General features: G+C 38.2%; 2 protein-coding genes and 1 pseudogene across 3 annotated transcripts; 2 read left to right on the top strand and 1 right to left on the bottom strand.

The window, feature by feature from the left end:
* Positions 1 to 15: 15 nt before the first annotated feature.
* On the bottom strand, positions 16 to 17,579 carry LOC149387571 (ubiquitin homeostasis protein lub1-like; annotated as a pseudogene). The gene is made up of 23 exons (XR_016300705.1): positions 17,438 to 17,579; positions 17,033 to 17,364; positions 16,431 to 16,534; positions 16,225 to 16,293; positions 15,826 to 15,886; positions 15,565 to 15,704; positions 14,877 to 15,066; positions 14,565 to 14,626; positions 14,207 to 14,295; positions 13,845 to 13,917; positions 13,695 to 13,749; positions 8,281 to 8,464; positions 8,155 to 8,200; positions 8,018 to 8,055; positions 2,668 to 2,754; positions 2,068 to 2,233; positions 1,805 to 1,882; positions 1,511 to 1,647; positions 1,320 to 1,396; positions 997 to 1,066; positions 779 to 844; positions 523 to 665; positions 16 to 262 (listed from the first exon to the last, which is right to left on the bottom strand). The product of XR_016300705.1 is annotated as a ubiquitin homeostasis protein lub1-like (transcript).
* LOC149387572 (uncharacterized) lies at positions 3,111 to 5,220 on the top strand. The gene is made up of 4 exons (XM_089624554.1): positions 3,111 to 3,551; positions 3,634 to 4,383; positions 4,489 to 4,567; positions 5,033 to 5,220. The coding sequence occupies exons 1-4, from the start codon at positions 3,111 to 3,113 to the stop codon at positions 5,218 to 5,220; spliced, it is 1,458 nt and encodes a 485-aa protein (XP_089480680.1).
* A 1,870-nt stretch (positions 17,580 to 19,449) lies between the features above and the next one.
* LOC149387573 (uncharacterized) lies at positions 19,450 to 21,664 on the top strand. Its single transcript, XM_089622181.1, has 4 exons — positions 19,450 to 19,474; positions 19,612 to 20,172; positions 20,280 to 21,061; positions 21,248 to 21,664. Exons 1-4 carry the CDS (start codon positions 19,450 to 19,452, stop codon positions 21,662 to 21,664), a joined length of 1,785 nt encoding a protein of 594 aa, XP_089478307.1.
* The last annotated feature ends 9 nt before the right edge of the window (positions 21,665 to 21,673 follow it).

Genomic DNA, 21,673 nt, shown 5'->3' on the forward strand with positions numbered 1-21,673 from the left:
AATAATTACCGTAACCTATTTCTTTTTTTAAATTGAATATGGATAGTGTATTACAAAATAAAAAAAAACATCAGTTTGTTACCGTCTGCTCCGAGAAAAAGTATACAACAAGATAAACTGCCTTTTCATAAAATTCATGGCAGGCTCTTAAACTGATCATCGGTGCATTTGGGAATTTAAAAACAAGTTTCCATGCTTGGGGCAGATTTGTCTTTCATCATCTTGCTCAATCCCTTCGATCTCTTGTGTTTTGCACAAAAATCTGTAAGAGAACAAGATTACAAAAACTACATAAAAAAGCTATCTCCAAACGGTCACAAATATATCTCAGAACATCTAATGGTAGTTTTCTAACTGGAAAACAGGGTCATGGGGTTAATTAGAGTGTAATTGCACTGAATGCTTCATTCAACTTACGGTTGATATGGGGGTTTAGAATCAATCTGTCTCGCTACACAAAAAGCTTAGCCAATTGGGAAATAACATATTGTAAAAAAATAAATGAGAAGGAAAATAAGTTACCGCAACATTCAGTTTGTTTTGATTACGAGCTCGATATCAGTTCCGACTTCAGCGACTTTGGTGTCTTTGGAAGCTTTCGCTGCTTTAGCTATGCTTTGCACATCAAAGTCCAAAGCTAGTCTTTTGACTAGACCGTTCAGCATCTGTTTCAAAAACAAATATACAAATAAATAAGATAAGAGAAAACAAACGCGCCGAGCTTGTTCGGCACCGATTGACTAACATGTGATAATTATACATGTGGTGAGAAACATACCAGTGATCCGATTGCAACCAAAGCACGGAATTTGGAATCAACTTCTAGATTTTCCTGCTCGGCAAGCTGCAGAACGATATATTATAAAGTTATAATATTTAAACCAAGTCCAAAAAAAACTGTAATTGCAAATGTAGCACAAATAAATTCAAGCTCAACATTATGGAAATATGAAGTTCTGTTTTCAACACAAAATATTTTGAAAGAGTGAATCATACCTCGATAGCAGCAGAAAGAACCTGAGACTGACCTTCTTCATCCTTCTTTTCAATCAACAGCACCGCATAGCTGGCACATTACGAAACACGGCTCCAATCATAAAAAGAGGAAGAACAAAATGCATAAAACCCTTTCGTTTCATCAGAAATAACTGACTCGGAAAATAAATAAATCAATAAATCAAAGAGATGGCTAGAGAAAAGTGCACCCAAATAAATAAATGAATAAAATCATTGAAAAAAGGCGTGAAAAGATTATGGAATCAAACCCCTATTTGATCCTTGTGGTTTTATGCAATGGTGTAGTCAAATTTTATACTTACTTCAATAGACAGGTTGAACCAGCTAACTGTACATGCTTATTTGTAGACGAAAGACAACCAGAGAAAGCATTAAGAACCTGCAATATCAAAAGTTGAAGAATTCCTTATACAGGGATATTGGGTAATCGTGGGAATGTAGATAACTGGAAATCCTCCTGTAAGAAAGTTTAGCAAACTCTCATTTTTTTTACCTCGCCACGATGTCTTTGCAACCAGTGAAGATAGCAAGAACTCTTGAACAAATTTGTAACAAGACGAATGATTGTCAGGAGGATTGCTGGTACTGAAATGTTTTCGGCCACCTTTCTTACGATATCGAGTAACACATCTAAACAAAAGACGCAGAAAGTCAACGATAACAAATTACAGATATCATTTTTTTTTTGTTATATATTTGTAGAACGGAGTAAAGCGTCGGAGAAAATTTACCACGGAAAAAACTTTCAATGGAAAAATTAAGGCATGGGTATTTCTAATAGCAGTACCATTTGTATCCTTAGCATGCTGAAGAAGAAGAGTAGCTCCTTCCGGATGAAGGACAGCAATCCTGAGAGTATCGATTACTGCAAATAGAAGACCACACAAGCCATAAATGTAACTTCTTGAATGGTCGAGTTAGAAATCGAAATACTGGATAATTTGCTTTTAATTTTTTCACGTGCTTTCAACTACATTTGAACTCAGATTTTTTAACAGATGTTAAAAATTAGTTTCTACATAAAAAAATCCTGAGAGGTCTAGCTCCAACCTGGAAATATCATCGCAAGTGGCCATGACTTTATCAGTCTCACCAACATTGCAACATCAGTATCTGCTATTTTGCTAGAATGATAATGTGACGTGTCCTTAAAAACTTTTATTAAAGAGGCCAATCTGGAAAGCTCAAGCTCTGATAGAGCCAAGTGCTTGTTTTCCTGCAAAAAAAAATCCAATCTTTTATCAGAACCTATGGAATGATATAAAGTACAACAGATTTGAAAGAAGAAAAAATTACAATATTTCTATGAGCATCTTGAGGTCTAGTTAAATCCCCATCTTACTTTTAAAGAAATCCACTGGCCTAGATACCATTTTTTTCCTATGCAAAATATAAGGTGAAGGATAGTCTACATAGCTAACCCGTTGCAGATGAAAACAAGGGATAAATATAAAACAGAGAACACCTCTAAATTGAAAAAGGGAAAAAAAAAAAAAAAAAAGTCTGTGCAAAGCATGGGGCCAAAAAAATCCCTTCTATAAGACATACTTCAGAAAAAGAAAGAGATGCATAAACACCCAATCATGCTGGTAAACTGTAACTAACCACCTAATATAATTGAACCCATATTCAGTTACATTAAGAACCTGCCTGATCAGAGTGCAGAGCAAAATTAAATTCTGTAATCTTCTTTAGAATTCCATCAAATGGAGCCACGTCGAAAACAAGCATTCCTTTCTGGAAAGATGTAGAATAAAAACAACGTTAGATGAATATAATTTTCTAGATAAATTATTGTCTGTTACTGTCGAGATAAGTATTAAAACCGTGTATAGAAGTTAGGCCATGTATAGGAGTTAGGTTTGTTCCTGTTTATTAGAGATTAGTTCCTGAATATCAGCAAATAATAAATAAGTATATTGTATTTCTTTATTAGCTGTAAGTGCTGTTAGCTACGTTTGTAGGTTTTAGTTATTCTTGTAATCTATAAATTCCAGTTTCAATAATAAAGAAAATATTCCGCCATATTATCTCTGCTATTATGGTATCAGAGCTAAACACATAAACACATATACGGTTCTAGCCAATTCCTCATGGCAGAGCCTAGTAATTCAACTGTTCTACAGGTGAATCTGTTCGTACTAACAGTACAAACACCTTCTCTCTTTCTCACTCTGAAACCCTTCAAAGCTACTCTATTACCTCTCATAAACTTGATGGAGGTAACTTCATGGAATGGTCAGTCCGTTAAGCTATATGTCCAAGGGAAGGGCAAATTCGGCTATCTCTCCGGATCTGTGATTAAACCAAAAATAGAGGATGAAGGTTACGAAAAGTGGGAAGCAGAGAATTCTATGATCATGTCATGGCTGGTGAATTCGATGGAGCCAAGCCTAGGAAGGACGTACTTATTCTTACCAACGGCGAGCGCAATCTGGTATGCCGTGAAGGAAACATATTCTGATTTGGGTAATGCAGGTCAGCTCTTTGAGATCAAGACTCGACTCCGGAAGGCTAAACAAGGGGAGAAGAGCGTCACTCAATACTACACCGACCTCAAAACGCTGTGGCAAGAATTGGATCTCTACTGCAACTATGAATGGAGCTGTCCACAAGATAGCGCCTTCTATCAAAAAACCGTGGAAAAAGAGAGTCTTCGACTTCTTGGTGGGCCTGAATAAAGAGCTTGATGAGGTACGCGGAAGAATCCTAGGCCGCGAGCCTCTTCCCAATACCAGAGAAGTCTTTGCTGAGGTTCGTCGCGAAGAAAGCCGGCGTCACGTCATGCTTGGACCGGGAGGTAATAACACAGCGTCTCAATCAGATACCTCGGCGCTGTTTACCTCCAGACCTGAGCCCAGCCGACCATCCAAGCGATCTGAGCGTCCCGTCTGCGAACACTGCAACAAAGTGGGGCACTTCAAGGCTAAATGCTGGAAGCTTCACGGCAAGCCTGCTGACTCTCCACCAAACAGATCTTCACGGGACAACAAAGGAGCATATCAGGTCACCTCCGACACTCCAAAAGGAGCTCCGTCTTCCGATCAGTCCTTCTTCAGCAAGGAAAATTTAGAGCAGCTCTATAGACTCTGGAACTCTCATCAGAGTGCTTCATCATCAGCAGATCCCTCATCCTCTTTGGCTCAAAAAGGTAGTTATCCTACAGCCTTCAATACTTCCTTAGAAAAACCCGACCCCTGGATCATAGATTCAGGGGCCACAGATCATATGACTAGTTCTTCGTACATGTTTTCGTCATATTTCCCTTCTTCTGGATGTCAAAAGATTAAAACTGCAGATGGAAATCTCTCATCCATTGCCGGGAAAGGTTCCATCATTCTTTCACCCTCTCTTACTCTACAAAATGTCCTTCACGTCCCAAACTTATCCTACAATCTTTTGTCAGTGCATAAACTAACAACCGAGTCTCACTGTCGCTTAATATTCACATCCAATGGTTGTTTATTTCAGGACCTTCGCTCGGGGAAGATTATTGGCAATGCTAAAGAAAGCGGAGGGCTCTACTATCTAGACTCCGAAGAAAGCTCAAGTAAACAATGTCAGATACCGAAGTGTTCTAGTTTCTTATCTTTAGGAGATGAAATAATGTTGTGGCATTTTCGACTTGGTCACCCTAGTTTTGGTTATTTAAAACATTTATTTCCAGCTTTGTTTAAGAATAAAAATCTTGATCATTTTCAATGTGATATTTGTCAGTTTGCAAAACACAAAAGATCTGTTTATCCAACTCTAAAATATATGCCTTCAAAACCTTTTTCATTGATACATAGTGACATTTGGGGGCCTTCTAGAGTGAAAAACAAATCAGGAACACGGTGGTTTATAACCTTTATCGATGATCACACTAGGAACACGTGGATTTATCTCCTAAAAGAAAAATCTGAAGCAGCTCATACTTTTAAAACTTTTAATGCTATGATAAAAACTCAATTTCAAACCCAAATTCAAGTTTTTCGGACTGATAATGGGAAGGAATATTTTAATAGCATTTTAGGTCAGTTTCTTGCTGAGCAAGGCATCCTCCATCACAGCTCGTGTGTTGATACACTGCAGCAAAATGGAATTGCCGAAAGGAAAAATAGACATCTTCTTGAAGTTGCCCGAGCCCTAATTTTTTCTATGAATGTTCCAAAAAGGTTTTGGGGAGAGGCCGTACTCACTGCTTCCGTGCTTCGTACCTAATTAATAGGATGCCAAGCCGAGTACTTGACTATCAAACTCCCATATCTACTCTTCAAAAATATTTTCCGGAAAATAGACATTTCACAACTTTATCACCTAAAGTTTTTGGTTGTACCGTGTTTATTCATGTACTTGCCAACAAAAGAGATAAATTAGATCCTAGGGCCACTAAATGTGTTTTCTTAGGTTTTTCCCCAACTCAAAAAGGATATAAGTGTTTTGAACCTAGCTCGGGCAAAATTTTTGTAAGGATGTCACATTTTTTGAAAATCAACCTTTCTTTCCCACAATTTCTCTTCAGGGGGAGAATGAAAATGATGATAAATTTTGGGAGTTATATGTCATGCCTAAACCTATCCAGATCGAGGAACAAACTGTGGAAATGGAAACTACAAACAAAAATCAAGAAAAAACTGTGGAAACTACAAACATAAACCAAGAAACAAATGATACAAATCAGGATACTAGTCGAAAATGCTGCAACAAACAGGTCTGATCCTAAAGAGCTGGAAACCACTACTACTTCGGCCCCAATCCCTGACATTCGTGTATACTTGAGAAGGAAACGGAGGACAGATTTGGAGCCTCCTGCTGCAAAGCCCTCATCAGAATCGAGCAAGGACCAAGGTAAAGTTCATTTTGTTCCATCTATTCCACGTATTCACGAGCCTAGTGTCCCACCTATTCACGAGTCATTAGAAGATCCAATCGAGTCAAATGATGAGCCCATAGCACTTAGGAAAGGAGTCCGAACTTGTACCAAACACCCCATATCCAACCATGTCTCATATCAAAATCTATCTCCTACCTTTCGAGCCTTTACCACTAGCATTACTGATGATGAAGTTCCCTTGTCTATCGAAGAATCTCTAAGTATTCCGAAGTGGAGAGAGGCTGTTTTAGAAGAAATGAGAGCCCTAAAGAGTAATCAAACCTGGGAACTCACCACTTTACCAAGTGGAAAACAGGTTGTAGGCTGCAAATGGTTGTTTACCATAAAATACAACGCTGACGGGAAGATAGAGAGATTTAAAGCCAGGCTAGTCGCTAGAGGGTTCACTCAAACTTATGGCCTAGATTATGAGGAGACATTTGCACCGGTGGCTAAGTTAAACACAGTGAGAGTCTTATCATCCCTAGCAACTAATTGTGATTGGCCACTGCTTCAGTTCGATGTCAAGAACGCCTTCTTGAACGGTGACCTTGAAGAAGAGGTGTTTATGCAAATTCCTGCAGGGTTTGAGAATGGCAGGTCGATTGGAAAAGTGTGTAGGCTCAAGAAAGCTCTATATGGCCTTAAGTAGTCCCCTCGGGCCTGGTTTGGAAGGTTCTCTAAGGCCATGAAGGAGAAGAACTACACTCAGTCCCATTCAGATCATACTCTTCTACAAGCACACAAGAGGTAAAATAGCCATATTAATTGTCTATGTCGATGATATGGTCATGACAGGAGATGATGAAGTGGAACTAGCAAGCCTAAAGAAGTTTCTAGCTCAACAATTTGAGATTAAGGATCTCGGAAATCTCAAATACTTCTTGGGCATGGAAGTAGCGAGGTCTCCAAAAGGAATAGCTATTTCCCAACGGAAATATGTCCTTGACCTTCTAAAGGAAACAGGTCTCCTAGGCTGCAAACCGGCATCGACTCCCATGGATCCAAATCACAAGCTTCGAAGAAGTGACTCAGATGTTCCCGCCAACAGAGTTCGCTATCAAAAATTAGTTGGTAAACTAATATATCTAGCTCACACTAGACCTGATATATCCTTTGCTGTGAGCTGTGTAAGTCAGTTCATGCATGATCCATCGGAAACTCATCTCCAAGCCGTCTACAGAATTCTACACTACCTTAAAGGAAGTCCAGGAAAGGGAATTTTGTTCACCAAAAACAGCAATCGACAAGTTGAGGTATTCACTAATGCTGACTGGGCAGGTTCCTCGGAAGACCGAAGATCAACATCTGCCTACTGCACATTTGTATGGGGAAATCTCGTAACTTGGAGGAGCAAGAAGCAGAACGTGGTAGCAAGAAGTAGTGCTGAGGCAGAATATCGAGCTATGGCACAAGGAGTGTGCGAAGCCATATGGCTAAGACGGATTTTAGAAGAACTAAGGGTTGAGGTGGACAAACCTATGAAACTCTTTTGTGACAACAAATCTGCGATCAGCATTGCCCATAATCCGGTGCAGCATGACCGGACGAAACATGTGGAAATCGATCGTCATTTCATTAAAGAAAAGCTTGAAGGAGGTGAAATTTGCATGCCATATGTTCCAACAGCAGAACAATTGGCCGATGTCCTCACCAAAGGCCTCTACAAGCAGGTGTTTGAAGACTTATTATTCAAGCTGGGCATGATTGATATCTTTGCTCCAGCTTGAGGGGGAGAGTCGAGATAAGTATTAAAACCGTGTATAGAAGTTAGGCCATGTATAGGAGTTAGGTTTGTTCCTGTTTATTAGAGATTAGTTCCTAAATATCAGCAAATAATAAATAAGTATATTGTATTTCTTTATTAGCTGTAAGTGTTGTTAGCTACGTTTGTGGGTTTTAGTTATTCTTGTAATCTATAAATTCCAGTTTCAATAATATTCCGCCATATTATCTCTGCTATTAGTTACAACTAAAAAATAATAATAGCAGAGAAACAAATCAGTCTACACAGGTTTTGCATTTTGGTCTGAACTAGGTAGAACTAGGCTAATTTTTTTTTACGGTGGTAACTGTAAATAACAATATTAATTTCAATTATTCAAATTAGTAAAAGGATTAATACAGAAAATGCATTGAACATACCTTGGGAATATGCTTGAAAGTTGGTATAGAAGCACTGGCTGCTAGATGTAAAAGAGTTAAGACAGAGAGATTGCATGCTTGTAAATCATACATGACAGATTAAGCAAATCAGCTAGCGAAAAAAGACCTAACAGTACCGGACTTGTTGGAGTGGTCTCCAGGAACATAAGCGCCGGTTGAAAACTGAAAAACACAACCACATTAACCAACAAAAGACAAAAGGTGAAGTATCTTCATGTTGTTCACGCAATTGACCCGATGACACAATACTCACAGCCAGTGAAGGGATCAGTGAAAGATGGATCAAAAGTGAACTCTTGTTGTTGTCCAGAATTTTGGAGGATGAACTCCACAATTTGTTGTCGGTAGGCGAGAGGTAAATTCTCCTTCAGTAGCCATTTGTCAGCGGTGTCGTACGGAGTGTCTGTTCAATGAATTTGATTATTGCTCATTGTCTCAAAATATGATTGTGCGGCCAATACTGCACCGTACTAAAAATCAAGATTTTTTATTATATAATTAATGCGAATTGTAGACAAACTCAGCACCTATAAACAACTTGTGATTATAAACTTATATCTCGATAAAGCTAAATGACAGACCACATGCTACAGCCCACAAAATGTTCATATGTTCGGCAAAATTTATTATTCAGTGCACTTTAGACCACAGAATCCTAACATCCCATTGGTAGCTTAAGAATTCAGATTCTCCAATATATAAACGTAAATGGATGATGGATACTGTAGAAATACGTGTAAATAGGATCAGATTGTTCAAGATAAAATATTCTTTGTATCAGTTATTTATTTTTCCTAGATATCAGGTTAGGTCCTATTTAGGTGTTAAAGTTGTTAGCTTGTATTCTATAAATACCAAGCCTATTTTGGCTGAAATAATAAAAAACGAATTTCCCAAACTCACATGGTATCAGAGCCATAAAACCCTAAAACAGAAATACCTAGCCGACCTATCATGGAAGAACCAAAAAACTCGAAACCATCTCTCAGCCAAGTTCAACAGATGGAAACCACTCACTCGTCCATGCACGTCACTGTGCATCGATTGAATGGACAGAATTATCTTGAGTGGTCCCAATCTGTGAAGCTAGCTGTTGATGGTAGAGGAAAATTAGGTTATCTGATAGGTGAAGTTAAAGCCCTGAAGGAAGATGGCGATGGTTACCGTCAGTGGAGGTCCGAGAATTCTCTAGTCACTGCGTGGCTCCTCAACTCCATGGAAGCGCCCATTGCCAAACCTCACATGTTCATGAAAACGGCGAAGGAAGTCTGGGATTCCATCCGAGAGACGTACTCGGACCTGGAAAACTCGTCCCAAATCTTCGAACTAAAGACGAAGCTATGGCAATCCAAGCAAGGAGGCAGAGGAGTAACCATCTACTACAACGAGATGGTATCTCTCTGGCAAGAGCTTGACCAATGCCAAGACGACCAATGGGAAAGTCAGACCGACTATGCCCGACAGAAAAAGCGCGAAGAAAACGATCGAGTGTTTATGTTTCTCGCAGGTGTCAATCGTGATCTAGATGAAGTAAAGGGAAGAATACTCGGAAGACGACCGCTGCCATCCATCCGAGAAGTCTTTTCTGAAATCCGACTTGAAGAAAGCAGGAAAAAGATCATGAACGACACTAATGGAGACATAGCTGAACCACCGAGCGACTCTTCAGCCTTGTTCACCAAAGGGAATGGCCTGGAAAAGAAGAAACCTTGGTGTGACCACTGCAAAAAATTGTGGCACACTAGGGAGACGTGCTGGAAGATCCACGGCAAGCCACTTGGAGAAAAAAAGAAGCCAGAGAGAGCCTTCCAAGCTGAAACTCCTCATGAAGCGAAGACCAACTCGGAACAGCCTTCTCTCACGACGGGGCAGATTGAGCAACTCCTGAAACTACTTAAAAAACAAGAACAAGATGTTCCTTCCTGTTCCTTTGCACAAAACGGTACAAATGTGTCTATCTCAAATGTGTCTCTCTCATCTTACATATGTTCTAAAATCAAAAGCACTTGGATCATAGACTCGGGTGCCACCGACCACATCACTGGAAATTCCTCTCTATTCTCAACATATAAGCCTTGTGCAGGAACCCGAAAAGTCAAAATTGCAGATGGATCGTTTTCAGCAATTGCTGGAACCGGTGACATTGTAATATCACCCTTACTAGTCCTGTCTAAAGTTTTACATATCCCTCAAATTACTTGCAACCTCCTATCTGTCAGTAAATTCACATCTGATCAAAAGTGCCAAATTCAATTCTTTGATTCTCATTGTATCTTTCAGGAACTAATATCGGGGAAGATGATTGGCAAAGCTAGAGAAAGTGAAGGACTATATTCTGGTAGAAGGAGTGGAATCGAATAAAGAAGGACAAGATAATACTTGCCTACAAATTTCTGCCAACCCAAGTAATAATAAGATTTATTTATTGCACTTCCGCCTAGGTCATCCCAGCTTTCATTATTTGAAAAGATTGTTTCCAGATTTATTCATGAATAAAGATCCCTCTTCTTTTATGTGTGAAATCTGTGCTTTAGCGAAACATCATAAAAATCCGTATCCACCACAACCATATAAAGAGACTAAACCATTTTCACTAATCCATAGTGACATATGGGGCCCATCTCGGACACCAACACACACAGGTAAAAGATGGCTTGTAACTTTGATTGATGATCATACACGCATAAGTTGGATTCTCTTGTTAAAGGAAAAATCTGAAGTAGAAAATATTTTCAAAAATTTCTTTCGGATGATTCAAACCCAATTTGACACTGAAATACAAAAGGTGCGAAGTGATAACGGTCGAGAATACTTTGTGAAATCTCTTAAAGCTTTTTTTGAAGAAAAATGAATAATTCATCAAAGTTCTTGCATAGATACACCGTCCCAAAATGGCATAGCAGAGAGAAAAAATAGGCATATTCTAGAAGTTACACGTGCCCTTATGTTTTCAACAAAAATCCCGAATTACCTTTGGGGGGAAAGTGTTCTACATGCTGCCTATTTAATAAATCGGATGCCATCAAAAGTTTTAAAATTCAAAACACAAGTAAGCATTCTCCAACAAGCGTTTCCTAATGTACACATCTTTCATTCCATTCCAATCAAAATTTTTGGATGTACTGTTTTCATAAGAAACCCTGACCGAAATGCTAGCAAGTTGGATCCAAAAGGGAAAAAATGTGTCTTTGTCGGGATTGCACCAACTCAAAAAGGGTATAAATGTTTTGACCCTATTTCACGGAAAATGTTTATCACAATGGACACTGAATTTTTTGAAACACAACCGTTTTTTAACCCTCATCTTCAGGGGGAGAATAAAAAGGAAGATGATGAAGCTGACTCCATTTTCGAAATACCTTTTGAGTATCAGGAAACCAACACCAAACATCTCTGAACCTTGTTTTGAAAATCAAACGGAAAATATGGTTAACCAACACCAAACGGATATTAATGGAGAGATACAGAATCAAGAGGAAGGTTTGGAGATCCCACAAAATCTGGAAACAAACCAACAATCTAGTGAAGATGAACCTAGGATCATAGAAAACAAAAAAATATATTCTCCCTTTACCCAGGAAAGCAGAACTCGGACGAGTAATATGTTCGACAAGCTTTACAAGAGAAAGTTCCCAAATCAGACTATAGAGACTGTAACTGAATCAGCCTGCCAATCATCTGAACCGGAACCAGACTCTGAAAAAGGTACGCAATTGTCCCTCCTTGACCTGCCCATTGCCCTGAGAAAAGAAAAAAGAATATGTGCCAAATACCCTACATCTGCTTATGTCTCATACACTAAACTCTCCTCTGTATTCAACACCTTCACTGTAAATGTGTCATCTGTGATTGTTCCAAGTAGTATTCAAGAAGCTCTATCGAAACCAGAGTGGAAGAAAGCTGTCTTCGAGGAGATCGAAGCCCTTGAGAAGAATCAGACTTGGAAAGTTGAAGAACTGCCACGAGGAAAACCGGTGGTTGGCTGCAAGTGGTTATTCACACCAAAATTTAAATCTGATGGAACCCTTGAACGCTACAAAGCGAGGCTCGTTGCCAAGGGATTCACTCAGACATTCGGCATCGACTATACTGAGACGTTTGCCCCGGTAGCAAAGCTTAACACAGTAAGGATCCTACTATCGATTGCAGCAAACCGTGATTGGCCACTTCGACAGTTTGATGTGAAGAATGCTTTCCTTAATGGGAAGTTAGAAGAAGAAGTCTACATGAGGCCACCACCAGGATTCGAGGACGAGTTTGGGTCAAAAGTTTGTAGACTAAAAAAAGCTCTATACGGCCTCAAGCAATCACCACGAGCATGGTTCGAGAGGTTCACGGAGTTTGTGAAAAAGCAGGGGTATTGCCAAGCCCAATCTGACCACTCTATTCACCAAGATGTCCAGCGAAGGGAAAATAGCCATCCTCATCGTCTATGTGGATGACATAATCCTCACCGGAGACAACCTAGGAGAGCTCGAGTCTCTAAAAGGAAGATTGGCGAGAGAGTTTGAAGTCAAAGAGTTGGGAGAGCTGAGGTACTTCCTTGGCATGGAAATTGCAAGGTCTAAAGAAGGAATCAGCGTATCACAGCGAAAATATGTCCTTGATTTACTCAAGGATACGGGAATGAGTGATTGCAGACCGGCAGACACTCCAATCGATCCCAATCTGAGGCTAGACAACATCACCGATGGAACCCCAGTCAACACCGAGCAATATCAGAGGTTAGTCGGAAGGTTGATTTATCTAGCTCATACTCGTCCGGACATTGCATTTGCTGTGAGTCTTGTCAGTCAATTTATGCATTGTCCATACGAGGAACATCTTGATACAACCTACCGAATCCTCAGATACTTGAAAAGTTGTCCTGGAAAAGGACTTCTTTTTAAAAAAACTGGAAACAGATCCGTTGAAGCCTTCACCGATGCTGATTGGGGTGGTTCAAACGACAGAAAATCAACTTCAGGCTATTGTACTACGTATGGGGAAACCTGGTAACATGGAGAAGTAAAAAGCAGTCGGTGGTTTCACGAAGTTCTACTGAATCAGAGTATAGATCTATGGCAAATGGAGTATGCGAGTTGCTATGGATTAAACGGGTTCTGGAAGATTTAAAGCTGAAGATTGAACTACCTCTAAAGTTGTACTGTGACAACAAGGCAGCGATTAGCATCGCTCAAAACCCAGTTCAACACGACCGGACGAAGCACATTGAGATAGACCGGCACTTCATAAAGGAAAAGCTGGAAGCAAGAATTATATGTACTCCGTTTGTCACCTCCAAAGAGCAGACAGCCGACATTTTAACAAAGGGATTATTCAGATCAGTATTCGAGTTTCTTGTAAGCAAGTTGGGCATGTTTGATATTTATGCGCCAACTTAAGGGGGACTGTAGAAATACGTGTAAATAGGATCAGATTGTTCAGGATAAAATATTCTTTGTATCAGTTATTTATTTTTCCTAGATATCAGGTTAGGTCCTATTTAGGTGTTAAAGTTGTTAGCTTGTATTCTATAAATACCAAGCCTATTTTGGCTGAAATAATAAGAAACGAATTTCCCAAACTCACAGATACTAAACTAAAAATGAAGAGTTACAGTGGTTTATAACTAGAGGGCTAAAATATGGAAGAAGAGAAGAGAACATGTAGTTACCTGATCTAAGGCAACTTGCGTATGGGCTCACCATCTCCAATATCAACATCAAAAACTGAAAGAGAAAGAGAAGATTAAGCTCTTTTTTGAAATCGATTTATAATTGATAATGTGTCTGATTTTATAAATTTCAGAAATAAAGATGCTTACCGTAATCATATTCAATTCCATCAAGAACAGGACGTTTTGTGCTGTTGTCCGGTCCATCAACAATCTCTCCAATCTAGTTAACGCAAAGTCAATGACACGGATATAACACAAAGTAAATGAATGAAACTTGTTTGAACTTGAAGCAGAAAAGTGATATGTTCATTTTCTAAAATGTTTCCAGTCAAACCAAAATAAAGCAGCATATAGTTTTTGTGGATACAAGTACAAGCAAATATGCTAACAGTTGCAACCAGCAAATGAAAACTTGCAAAATACAGAAATGGATGATTTCAGAGCCACATGAAAACAAGAGCATAACAAAACGCTTGATATAAACAATGCAAAAGATAAAAAATAATTACTTTATCCCACTTTTGTTCTGTCAAATTCCAAGCATATGCCACACTGTTGTCCCCTTCTCTCACAACTTTTGTCTGACCGTCACTGGAGCCTGTATATCATAATGTTTGAACACATGAATAATAATCAACGAGTTCAAGAACAATGAAGTTAATACGACTCCATGAACACACGCTGCTACATTAAGTTATGGTAGCCTGAATTGCTTTTGGAAGTTATATGAACATAAATTGTTATTCGTAACCTCATCTATAAACTTAAGACTATCACTTAAAAATTACAATGAGTATCCTTTTGATCAGTACAGCATTCTAAGCTCAATGTTACCAGAAAATGAAAAATTAAAACTATCAGTATTACCTGGAATTTGCAAAGCATCGAGTCCGGGTAGATCTTCCAGTTTTAGTCCTCCAACTTTCTTTCTGAAAAAAAGCCACAAAGTGAAAACCAGACAGCTAAAAAATAGGAAGTAAAGGCACAAGAGAAGTCTTATTTGAGGGGGCAGTTGATATTCAATGAAAGGCAACGAAAAAAATTATGAGGCGTGGATTTTGTTTGAGAGAGAATGCAGGCAAGCCATGACAGTAAATTGATATGACAAAACAAAAATCTCAGACAATATTAGGCTAGTAGATTAATAACTCAAACTGGTAGATAAGCTTTGAATCGTACCGGCTCAATTTGTACTGAGAAAGCAGCGATGCATATGACTCGAGATCTACTGGATCAGCAATCTTATCATGATTCGTTGTCCAAACACGTGCAACTCCATCTGAACACGCTGTCACAATATCCCCATTTTCCAAGAATTTGGCATCCCAAACACAGCCGGGGTGCTCTATGCTTTGAACGCATACCCCATCTGAATAATTTGATTAAAACTCAAGGTTATAAACTAAAATGAAATTCATGTTGCAAGCATTAAAAAATTTGGACAAAAACTAATGCCCTGTGAAGTAAAACTGATACCGGAGCACCCAAATGCACAAAAGTTATACTAATGATTAATGAATATCTCGGGCGCTCTAAAAGTTATACACTGCCTATTTTAAATTGATGAGACTAGAAAAGATTAAAAGCCAAACAAAAATTTTTTTTTCTGTTAGCACAATGCTTTTCGCCTCAGCTTCATCCAAACAAAACTAAATAAAATCCATCATATCCAAACTTATACGTCTTCATAAGCTTTCTATTCCAATGACAACCAAAGAATTGTAAGTCTTGGCGTAAAATAAATAGCATACGTTTGATAAATCATATAACTGTGAGAAATAAGCACATAAACTGGAAGCAGGAGAGAAATTTAGAAACTATCCCTTCGGTGCAAAATGACTATGAGGTTGGGATAGAAAGCTTTTACCTTTCCATATCTTTGCAAAGCGATCTTCACTACCACTGACTATAAGGCCAGACTCGTGTGAATCAACTGAATAGACAATGGACGTATGACCAACCATCTCCAATAATACTTCACCCGTCAAAGCCCATAACCTAACAGAACTGCATCATTGTCACCATATAAAGCTTGAGTTGTTATGAAAACATTGTATTAACATCATTAGGGATGCACTTCGCACCAAAAGAAGAAGGTCGAAAGCTTAGAAAAGTAAGAAATTCTAACCCATCATGTGATGCTGAAAGAATTCCAATATCAGACATCACTGCCAATCCTCGGACAGTGTCTGCAACCACATACATATATACTTTCAGATGACAATTTATTTCAGACAACAGAGTAAAATATGGTTTACACTTATTGAGGAGCCAAAAAAGTGTAATCTAATCAATGCACTTCCATAAAATGAGTCAAACATCAGTGATGAGCTCAGTGTCTTTCACTAAAATGCAAGCGGAAACAGAATTCAATTCCTACAATCGCCCAAATCCAAATGTCGCCTTTCTATATTAACTTTGTCATTTTTTCATTGGTTATTTGGATTCGAGCAAGCAATAAAATTTTGTTTAAACCTAATATATGTACTACGCAGAAATGTTCGAAACTAAAATTAAACAACCGAACCTGAATGCCCCGCCAAGGTACGTGTGCATGCCTTGCCTTTCCAAATGTTAATAGTTGTATCGCTTGAACCTAAAATTGAAGTAACATAAGAATGACGAGGATGTATAGCTTCAACAACTCCAATGGATGTTCTTATAACTTATACCCTTAATGAAATTAGCAATACATTGTTGAAAGTTGAAAACTACTAATTATATGATAATTACCTGAGGCAAGCTCGCCTGAAGGTAACTTAATAACTGCTTGGATAGGTGCTTTGTGACCTTCCCAGGATTCAACAACTTGACCTTTTCTCCACCGTTTTAGAGTACTATTTCAAATACAATAAAGAGATTACAGGTTTGTAATTTCCAATCAAACGAAACACCCAAAAAAAAAATCAAAAACAGATTCGTCCATTTATACAAATGAGGCAATGCCATTCTCTAGTCTTAAAAAAGTGAGAACGTTGAGAAGACAGACTATCAGTACTCCAACAAAAAACCTCACAAGCATAAGATACTATTGTTATCATTATATTTACTAATAAAAAAAAAAATCTAAGCCTACATCAAGTTTTCCTTCATCTACCAAAGCTCGTAACAACTTGAAGCCAAGATTCTCATGCCCAAATCAAATCTTTAACACAATGCATCACTGCAGCGTATCATCGGAATATATCACTATGTTACAAAACACTACTGTTTCTTCTTCCCAATCCACTCCCCTTTCAGTCCTCCAAATGTCAAATTTGAATCAAAAAAACCTCAACCAAAACAAGGTCATAAAAAATATTTCATAAACGCCGGGAATCAAACAGAAAACTCACCAATCAACAGACGAGGACACAATGTCGCCGCCGTCCACAGCAACGCCGGTGACCTGAAGCTGGTGCCCCTTCAGCGTCTGCACTGGGTCGCCGGTCCTGAGGTCCCAAACCATGACCAGCGTGTCCATTCCGCCGGAGACGATCCCGCCGGCCGGCATATCCTCTGTGGGCGAAATCCAAGCCACCGGATCAACGAAACTCGTGTGGCCAAGCAGGATCTTGGCGGCGGAGTAGCGCCGCGCGTCGGAGGCGTCCGGCGTCCAAAGCCGCACCGTCCGATCTCGCGACGATGTCGCGATTCCGACATCGCCACAGACGCAGATTCCTCTAACCTGGAGATTTTAGGTCACTCGATTAGGTTTAGTGAGAATTGATACAAATGCAGAGAGAGAGAGAGTGACTCACGTCGTCTTCGTGGCCGTGAAGCTGGCAGCGCAACTGGTATTCGGTAAAATCGATGTCCATGAGAGAAGAGGCTTTTAGAACAACAAAATTATTCAAGAAAGAAGACGAAGACGGAGAAGAAGAAGTGAACGAAACGAATGAATGTGGACTCAGGTATGGTCTAAAAGTGTAATATGGGTTTTTTCAGGGACTGGTATGTAAATGGAAGAAAGAAAAAAGGAAACCCAAAAGAAGAAAAGGTTTGCTTGGTCCACAAGTTTTCTATTAATAAAGCCCAATATAATGACAAATTTGGTTATTTTCTTTTAAATTTACCCCCTACAATAATTTCTCTCATGGCACAATCTAGGGGGTGAAACTGGATCGGTTCGGTTCGGTTTTTGACAGTTTTAGTATCCAAATCCGAATTTTCGATTTTTAAAAACTCGGTCCAGTATTCGGTCCAATTTAGTCTAAAACCGAAATTCAGTTATCCGAATATTCGGTTATCCAGTTTCTTAAATCCAGTATCCAGTCCAGTATCCAATTTTTAAAATTCGTGTATCCAGTTTGTAAAATTTCAGATCCAGTTTAATATCCAGTTTTATAAAATGGATATCCAGTTTCTAAAATCCAAATCCGATTTGTAAAAATTCAAAAAACGAGTACAAACGACTCTTATAAAGCTCCAAAATGACAATACATAATCTAAAACTGAGTAAAAAAAAATAAAATTCAAAAGGACACTCGTCTCCAACTACCTGCACATGTAAATATCATAATATAAAATTAAAATTACTACCCTAATGATCATAATAAACCATACAACAATTGAATTTGTATGTTACATTTATAGATCACATAATCAAGTTATAGTAGCAGTATGAGTTGATATATGAGAAGTTTGTTCTTCTATGACAACTTGACCATCATGTGTTAATAATAGTGACATAAATTTGTTTTAATATATATATTTATTTTTAATTAAAAAAAATCGGTTAAATATCCGATATCCAGATTTTCCCAAAATCAAATCCGATATCCGGTTCAGTTTTGTAAACCGGATCGGTTATCCGAATCCGAATTTCGGTTAGCTGACGTGGCTCCAAATTTCGGTTTCGGTTCAGTTTGGATATCGGTTTTATCCGATTTTCGGTTCGGTTTTGTACAACCCTACAATCCCAAAGAATCTTCTAAAAAAAATCTCATAATCAATCAAAATCATAATTTGAACAATTATTAATAAATTCAAGAGAGAGAATATATTGTGTACAATTTTACCATCTTCTTCTTTTTTCTCTATTTTTTTTCTCTATTTGTTTTCTATGAATCTCATATACATCGACAAATTTAAACTTGTTTGACGATTTGTTGATATATATATATATATATATATATATATATATATATATATATATATATGTGTGTGTGTCAACAAATAACATAATTTGGTGACATATATGTCAACAAATGACACAATTTATTGACATAATTTTCATGTTTTATCATATTCATTTGTATGTTTCACGAAGCCCGAGTAGCAAGTTTTTACCGGACTTGTATTGTATACGATATTAAGAGATTTGTAAGCAATTAGCCTTCTCTTAGATGTGGCTTTTAAATTATAGCCCAACTATCTATTTATTTAGGGAAATAGCCCATATTTTTCATTCTTCCAAAATTACCCTTCATTTAACTGTTTTAACTGATTCTCTGATTCATTCTTCCTCATTTCGTTCGTCAGATCAATCTGAGAGTGATTTTTTCTTCCAGAGCACGGGACGAGAAGAATAGGCGATTAGCAATCTCACGGCAGCGATTTCTAGTTTCTTCCTTGGATTTGCGTTTCCTATTTCTTCTACAGGTCTGAATTAGCTTTTTTTAATTGATTCCATGATTATACAACCAGGATATTCAGAATTGGCTTCGTTGGAATATATTTTTAGGATCATCGATTTTGTAGATTTTCTTATATTGTTCTTATGTTTTTCAGAATCGGCTTGGAATATATATTCTGTGTCTAGATTTGAATCATGGAATTGGCCAAATTTGAGACAGGTATGTTGGGTTTTCAAATGGTAAATATTATTTACTATCGAACGGAGATAAGTAAATATTATTTACTACGAACGGAGAACTGTAAATATTTGCATAGTTTATGAATTTTCACTGATTAACGTTTTTTTTTATTGTAGTTGGCTTTTCCAAAGATCTGACTATCGTTGATGATGTAAATTTTGATAAATTTACATCGTCATTAGTCTTTGGCGAGGGTTCAATTTTCATGAAGAAAGAACACATGATCAAAGTCATGCAATTATTGGCTATTTCAAACAACTTTGAGTTTAAAGTTGCTAGGTCATCTACGTCTCGCTACAATCTGATTTGCTCTGTTAGTTCTTGCAAGTGGATGATGAACGCTGTGTCGTCTAAAGATATGGGCTTTTGGACCGTACGTAAATATTCGAACGTGCACACGGTTGACCATCGATTGAATATAGTGTCTAATGAACACCGCCAAGCATCATCATCTCTGATTAGTCATTGCTTAAAAAGTAATTTAGAGAAAGTATGTGCTGATCACATTACTCCAAAAGACATCATTTCAACAGCAAGGGCGGACTTACAAGTCGATATTTCCTATTACAAGGCATGGAAATCCCGTCATATGGCCCTTAAGGAGATTAGAGGATGCCCGAACGAGGCTTATTCTTTGCTTCCTTACATTGGAGATATGATGAAGTCCAAGAATCCAGGTACCATTCTTCATTTATATCAATATGTATCTCGTGGTTGTAACAGTAAATAATATTGACACAATAGTTAATCTGATTAACTAATAGATTTACTGTTGGTTTATTAGGTACATTTACAGATTATCATGTCAATTCGATTGGAGAATTCATGTATTTTTTCATAGCATTTGGAGCATCAATCTCGGGTTGGAAATATTGTCGACCTGTAATCTCGGTTGACGGAACCCATCTAAAAACGAAGTATGGCGGCAGTTTGCTTATTGCTTCGGTAATGGATGGGAATAACCATATCTTCCCGATAGGATATGCCATAGTCGATTCAGAAAATGACTCGTCATGGGAGTGGTTCTTTCTCAAGTTGAAAGAGGCCATAGGTGTGCGTGAGTCGATGGTCGTCATTTCGGATAGGCATAAATCGATTGCGAAGACTGTTTCTACTGTATTTCCTGAAGCAACAATCGCAGCGTGTATGCAACACCTATTGAGCAACTTAAAGGTTAATTTTCATCACGGTGCAATTGAACCCTTTTTCATAAGGTGTGCAAAGGCGTATACGGTGTCCGAGTATGAGAAATATTTGAGTCTCTTGAACAAAATAGATCCTCGCATCAAGAAATATTTAGAGGATGCGGATCCGAAGAGATGGTCTCGTTCACTCTTCCCTGGACGGCGCTACGATTTGATGACAACCAATATCTCAGAATCGATGAATTCTAGATTGAAAGAAGCACGGGGTTGGCCTGTTTCAGAATTGATTATTGAGCTTAGAAATATACTCCAAAAATGGTTTTATGAGCGCACTGATTTTGGGAATTCTATGACGACATCTCTTACTCCTAGAGCTTTTGAGATTTTGTTGACAAATGAGGACAATGCTCGCTGTATGTCGGTGAGTTTACTACTAGCGTACCTTTGCAGTACCTTGCTTTTGTAAGATCAGTCACAAATATTTATAGTAAATATTATTTACTACTTATAAAATAATATTTACTAACAGAATATCTGTCATTTTCTATACAAGCTGATATTAATTATTTTCCTTTGTTTGTTAATTTATTATAATTATTACTTGCAGGTCATACCCATAAACATGCATGATCTCGAAGTGGTTGATAACGGAGTAAATGAAATTGTAAATTTAGCTAATAGAACATGCACGTGTTACTATTGGCAATTGGACGAGTTCCCTTGTTCTCATGCTATAGCTGCTATGTGGAAGAAAAAATTGAATCCTCTGTCTTTTGTATCTCCTTATTACACCAGAGAATATTTTGTAGCGACTTATGCCGGAAGCTTGTACCCAATCGAAGATAGGTCGCGATGGAATGTCCCCCAAGAGCTTAAAGACTCAATTAAAGCTCCGAATATTAGGGCAAAGGCTGGGAGGCCGAAGAAGGCAAGATACAAATCAGCTTCGGAGAATTTGAAAAAGCTACACTGCGGAAAATGCGGCCGAAATGGCCACAACAAGCGAACGTGTCTAATGGACTAAATTTTAGCA

Source organism: Urtica dioica, chromosome 8, assembly GCF_054948205.1.
Source record: "Urtica dioica subsp. dioica isolate 48M chromosome 8, U.dioica_male_clone48M_v1_H2, whole genome shotgun sequence".
NCBI lineage: Eukaryota > Viridiplantae > Streptophyta > Magnoliopsida > Rosales > Urticaceae > Urtica > Urtica dioica.

Bases quoted from the DNA above. Each gene is read 5' to 3' on its own strand.
- LOC149387572 (XM_089624554.1), top strand. From the start codon at position 3,111: ATGGCAGAGCCTAGTAATTCAACTGTTCTACAGGTGAATCTGTTCGTA. The intron at 4,384-4,488 runs GTCCTTCACGTC...TGTTTATTTCAG, and splicing joins CCTCTCTTACTCTACAAAAT to GACCTTCGCTCGGGGAAGAT. The intron at 4,568-5,032 runs GTAAACAATGTC...ATAGCATTTTAG, and splicing joins AGACTCCGAAGAAAGCTCAA to GTCAGTTTCTTGCTGAGCAA.
- LOC149387573 (XM_089622181.1), top strand. From the start codon at position 19,450: ATGGAATTGGCCAAATTTGAGACAG. The intron at 20,173-20,279 runs GTACCATTCTTC...TTGGTTTATTAG, and splicing joins GATGAAGTCCAAGAATCCAG to GTACATTTACAGATTATCAT. The intron at 21,062-21,247 runs GTGAGTTTACTA...TATTACTTGCAG, and splicing joins ACAATGCTCGCTGTATGTCG to GTCATACCCATAAACATGCA.